Consider the following 6144-nt stretch of genomic DNA (forward strand, 5'->3'; position numbering starts at 1 on the left):
TGGAGTTTCCTCGGTAGGTGGATCCCCGTCCGATTTAGGGGGTCCCGTTGGAGTCTCTCCGGGTACCTCAGCTGGAGTATCCCCGCTAGGCGGAATTTCGTCTAATCTAGGGACTTCCGCGGGCGGTTCTCCAGGGTAGGATTCCTCCTCTCCGGAAGGCAGCGGCTGCTGCGGGGTGTCCTCCACTGGATAGGACATAACGCTTTGGAGGGTGGCTATTTGTACAGCCATTTCTTCAGGTGATAGTCTCTCTCCTGCCCCCATCGCTGAGATTAGGTGAATGGCATGAGCCAAACTTTCCTCCATATCGATCAGCCTAGCTTCCAACTGTTGCATTCGGCTTGGGCCCGGTTGCCCCATCACGGAACTTCCCTCGGTTGCACTCACCGGGGAAAACGGCCCCCAAGGCGGAGGGTCTCCTTGATCGACTCGCGATCTCGCTGCTAGAATTCCTTTGGCTAGACCCGTCACTGCCGAGATGCCGGAATCTACAGCATGGGTGCGACTTTGCATCTGCACCCAACTTTGTTCAGGAACTTCCGTTGGCTCTTTCCATGGGGCAAGTTCCGAATAATCCCAACTCAGGGCGCCGCGGCGGGACGTGTTCCCGTCCGTCTGTTCGGTCGTCCTGTTCCAAAACAGCCACGGTTGGCTGCTATTCAGCTCAGGGACAGTCTCTAGGCTTCGGCGCCCGTCCATCGAAACTCTTGGGTGTAGTCCACCGGCCCGGCGCTCCCGCGTTTCTCGGGGTCTGGCTCCCCACTCCGACGGGGTGGGTAACGAGATCAAGGGGAGAGCGGCAGCCGTCGGCCGTGTCCCCTCACTGCCGAGGTCGATGAGCGGCGGGGTAGAAGTCGAAGCTCCGGCCCCGGCTGGCACCGGTTCCTGAGATTCTTGGGGTTGCGCTGTTTGACTGTCGGGGGACACATACGGATCAAACAAAGGATCCCTGTCCGGGACTACCTTGGATTCCGCTGGGCCCGACTCAGGCATGATTGGTAACAAAATGTCAGCCTGTGGCTAGATAAGGCTCTTCCTACAGGTTCCCTTTAAAAGCAAACAAGAGTCCATTGATTGAATAAGGAAACTTTACTGCAGAAAAGGTCCATTATAGTCCACGGTCCTGAATAGGAGACTCAGGATGGTACACAGTCATTGTTACCAATGAAGGGCAAAGCATGAGATACAAAGTAACAGTTCCCATCTGCATCAGCCTCCCCCCACAGTTCTCAAAACAACATCTTTCAGTCCTGGGAAGCTGCTCTCCTTCAAGGCCAATACTTGGTGGAACGGTGTTAGACAAAACAGTCTCCTCCGGTGGGGAAGCTGCCTGGGAACTGGTGCACCTGCGGGGAAAGCACTTAGACACTAGAAGCATTAGAAAATGGAGTCAGTACAGTTTAAACACACATTGGACCTGACAGTGAGCAGCATTTCATGAAGATCCATGGACTGCAGTGGGACAGGATCGGCTGGAAATTTTTCATTCAGTGGATGGAAAATTTGTTCCCTCCCTATAAACAGCTATTTTCACCCCCCACAAAGAATCAGCAACCGTAGGTTTTTTGGACTGGTTAGCTTCCGTCTCCAAAATTCAGAGGGAATTTGGAGATTTCTGCTTGGGAAAATTTCAAGAGAAATTGAAGGTGAAGTTAGATGTTGCTGAGTCATAATGTCATCACGAGTCAGGTTAAAATTGTATGAGATGTCGAAGAGCCGGGGGTCATGGGACTCCCACATTCACAGGCATCTCCCTGATGCTTAATAACATGTTCAACCCTAGGAACATCTATGAAGACAGAGGGAATCTAGACAAGCCTGGTGCTATATCTTAATGAGAATTTTGCAAGCAAGCTGATTTTTCTTAAAATTGCAAAACAAAACTTGTGAAATTTCACCTTCTATCTCAGGTACCAACCTCCCGGTGGGGTCTGGAGTTCTCCTGGGATAACAGCTGATCTCCATGCTAGAGATCAGTTTCCTGGAGGAAATGGAAGCTCTGGAGGGGCAGGCTCTATGGTATACCACAGAATCTAAGAGAAACATCCCTCTGAGCTCTTTCACCTCCCCAAACTCCACCCTCCCCAGGCACTGTCCCTAAACCTCCAGTAATTTCCCAGGCTGAAGCTGACAACCCTAATCTTAGGATACAGGAAAGGAAATAAGGGATGACATTCAAAATGTGGAGGAGGGAGGGATTCCCCCTGGCTTCCACTGAGGCATCAGATTAAATCTCAGTAAACAAAGTGAAGAGGCTTTTTCTTGCCATTTTATAGTCTTCTGACCTTGGCGAATGGAGCATCTGTTGCAGACACCTTCAATGGGGGGATTTTTTTTTTTTGGTCCCCATTTAGATCTCAGCCAACGCTCACCTGCCAAGGATAAAAGGTGCCTGTTCAATTTGTCATCCGCAATAGCGTTTGGGACCAAGATTATACCTCGTGCCCTTTTGCTTGATCCAGCGGCCTTTAATTATTTTAACATATTGACTTATGCAAATGAGACTCACCAAGCAGAATCCGAAAGGGCTCTGGAATCTTTTGAACAAACACCAAAGAATCCTTTTTCCTTCTCTGGTTTTTGTTTTGTTTTGTTTTGCACCCACAGAGGGATGAGAATTAGAAATATGCCAGCACTCCTTTATATTCCATGTCAACATTATTTTTCATTATGTTAAGGCTGAGAAGTGCCAATCGACACCCCAGTTCACGTGATGTGATCCGATATGCATTACTGAGCGACATAAACATGGTGTTGCTTTTTGGGATGGCAGCTGTGTATTCCCATATAGGGCTGCCAACTGCCTGGAGGAAAAAATGCTCTGCTATATACCATGCAAAGCATCACCTCCTTGATTCTAAACAGTTAACCTCTATTAAATGGACAGAACTGACCTGGACAGCCAGGTGAGCCAGATCTCAGAAGCTCAGTAGGGTCGGCCTTGGTTAGTAATTGGACGGAAGACCTCCAACGAAGACCAAGCTTGCAGATGCATGCAATGGCAAACTACCTATGTTAGTCTCTTGCCATGGAAACCCCACTAGGGGTTGCCATAAATCAGCTGTGACTGGAGGGCACCCTCCACAAATGGGCAGAAAGCCTTTCTCCAGGCCTGTTAGCAACTCATTCACATAACTCAAAGCTTTGCTTCCAGAATCATGTCTGACCCTATAATAAAGAGCTGTACATTTTCAAAATCAAAGTACAAAGAGAAAAGTTTCACAGCTACCCAAAATCTCTGTACCACTTAAGAGCCAGTGTGGTGTAGTGGTTAGTGTATCAGACTAGGATCTGGGATACTCAGGTTCGAATCCCCATCTTGTTATGAAAGCTTGCCAGGTGATCTTGGGCCAATCACATACTCTCAGCCTAGCCTATCTCACAGGGTTGTTGTAGGGATAAAATGGAGGAGAGGCGTACAATGTATGCTGGGCCCCCACTAGGGAGAAATTCAGGGTATAAATGAAGTAAAATAAATCTGTGTGAAGTTATCAATATTTTATATTTTGTTTCACTTTTTAAAAAAAAAAACCCACAACACCTGGACAGCTGCTAGTTGTCACTAATTAATGTCTATATTTGGAAAATTTCCCATATTCTTCCTACTTCTGGCACATACTAGAAAACGGCACCTATTTGAATATGATATTCCAGCCGTCTCTCAATTTTCTCTCGTCCTCAACATTTTCCCATCACCATAGACTTTGTTAAGACTTATTCCTGCCAAATCCAGGATTTCTGAAGAGCAGATGTTTCCAGCCACCGTCTTTTGTGCTGTGATTTTCTCCTTTTGAATGCTCTTTTCCCCCTTTCCTCTTGTAAATATTATGATGCTTTTAAATGCAGAAGCTACGGAAAGGACTTGCTGCATGCTGGTAGTTGCTTCCAAAATCGCAGAGGAAAGTGAACATCACAGGGAGATGATTTTTGTACAGAAAAATAAAAATCTATGCACTCCACTCCTCCTCTATTAATGTGTTATTGCAGCTTCCTCACAAAGTAGTTGGCATGCCAAAGGAGATTTAAGCCCAGGCTTGCAAACTGTGTAAACTGTTCTTTGCCCTCATGAGTTCTGGAAGACGCTTGGGGTTTATTTGTTTTGTCCTTTTGGAGGGAAAGTGTTCTAAAACTGGGGAGCAGCCGGTTTTAGAACATTGTACATGCTTTTGCTTTTGGTCCTTCCAGGTATAATGCAATTTATACTCCGATTCTACGGACACTTAGCAGGGAGCAAGCCACATTAAGTATCATAGGAATTACTTCTTTGTAAAAATGCATGCAATTGAGAAGTTCTGGGACTTCACAGTCACACAAGCCATAGATCAGAGAGTACCTGCAGCTATGAAAATGCATGCTGTACAAGCACAGAGGCACTCTGCAGCTTACTATTATTTCACGGGTCTCTGGAATTCAAAAGGAGACTTGTGGGTTGAGCACCAGCGAGACCTGGCTCAAAAATTCTGCACAAACACACATAAAAGCGTCTTCCAGTGAACACAAAAAGGACAGCAAGACCGTTGGGAGGAACAGCCTTGGCTGTTTGCTTCAATATTTATACCCCACTTTTCTCCCCAAAGGAGACCTCAAACAGCGTATATCATTCTCCAGTCCTCCGTTTTATCTTTTTAACAACTCTATAAAATAGCAGGCTGAGAGAGCACGTGACTGGCCCAAGGTCACCCAGCAAGTTTTCACTGCACGGGACAAATTCAAACCTGGGTCATGCAGACCCTAGTCCAGCACTCCAAGCACTACATGACACTGGCTTTATTGGGGCATTGTTTATTTATTTGTTTACTTCTTAAGGCATTGCTGGTTCAAATAAGTAAATGCAACAAACACCCTTGCATTATTTCTGTTTAGTCCCTTTGAAGATCTTTGCCAGTGTAATTGGATTCTGATATGCAAATCTTCAATAGGGCTGTCAAGGTAACGGAAACAGTCTCTCTCCCCTCTGGAGGGGGGATAAAGCCCCTGGCTTGAGGAATGGCTTGCCTGGGGAGGTCAGGAAGGTGCCAACACTTCTTTCATTCTGTGAAAGGTATTAAACAGAAATGTTCAGGAGGGCATTTTTATGAAGGGAATAGGACTCTAGTATAAGGATTGGCTCAGGGAGGATTTATTCCCTAAATGGCAATAGGATTGTAATCTGTTGCATTGCTTATTGTATGCATAATCTTGTCCTTACTGCATTGTCTTCTACTTTTATAATCCATTCTCGGCATTGTTTACGAGAGGTCATATCTTTTTTAAAAAATGCATTGTTTTCTAATTTTGTAATCAAGTCTGATTACATTGTTTATTGGATGCTTCATTGCGGTTTGGTTGCGTTGTTTTTGTGTTTTGTAATCCACTTTGAATCTCGGTGAGAAAGTTCAACTATAAATAAAGTTAAAACATAATTTTTAAGAAAACTCACTCCTTTGGGAAGCTGCTGCTGGTATTACTGCTGTCTTCTATGAGGGCCTCGGAAGATGTGAAGGGGTGACAGCTAAGTTGAAAAAGAGGCGAAGAGGACCTTGGCTGGAGTTCTTCAGGGAGGCCCTGGACCCTTTTCCAGATCTCATGACAGACTTTATCCAAGCTGTCTTGTGGAGTGTTATGATGGATCCAGATGTGTCTTGGGAAAGGACCCAATGGGAAAGGGCCTTTGGGGTTGACTGTCGAACATTGAAGACCACTTCTACTTGTCAGCATCCTGTCTTGCCCGCTGGCAAGGAACTGGAGAAAAAAAACCAGGAGAACTGTCCACACGCTTTTGTGTAGGTGTGTTGCAGTTTATTGTGGTTTTTTTAAAAGACAGCCTAGAATGGAATGGATGGCAACGAACCCAGTCGCTAAGTAACCATGGAATCCTCATGGCATGGTGACTCAGAAGAAAGGTAACAGCTGGACGGAGCTATTGCGAGTCCCCCCAAAAAACAGGAGTCGCTTTTGTAGATGATAACTAAAGAGCATAGGGAATGTAGTTCAAGGATGTGACTTCCTTGTCTCCAAATGAAGTAGTTGTCTGTAGGGTTGCCATCCTACAGGCGGGGCCTGGAGATCTCCCTGAATTTCATGTGATCTCCAGACAACAGTTCCCTTGGAAAAATATGGCAGCTTTGGAGGGTGGATTCTATGGTTCCACTGCAGTTTCTCCCC

General features: G+C 46.0%; 1 protein-coding gene across 1 annotated transcript in view; it reads right to left on the reverse strand.

Annotated features, from left to right (window-relative positions):
* C15H1orf94 (chromosome 15 C1orf94 homolog) overlaps positions 1–5697 on the reverse strand; it is a 30361-nt gene extending 24664 nt beyond the window's left edge. Inside the window, exon 1 of the mRNA XM_054998827.1 lies at positions 5420–5697. Within this exon, the coding sequence (XP_054854802.1) occupies positions 5420–5697 (278 nt within the window). The remainder of the gene's footprint in view (positions 1–5419) is intronic.
* Positions 5698–6144: the final 447 nt, after the last annotated feature.

The sequence above is a fragment of the Eublepharis macularius genome, chromosome 15 (genome assembly GCF_028583425.1).
Source record: "Eublepharis macularius isolate TG4126 chromosome 15, MPM_Emac_v1.0, whole genome shotgun sequence".
NCBI lineage: Eukaryota > Metazoa > Chordata > Lepidosauria > Squamata > Eublepharidae > Eublepharis > Eublepharis macularius.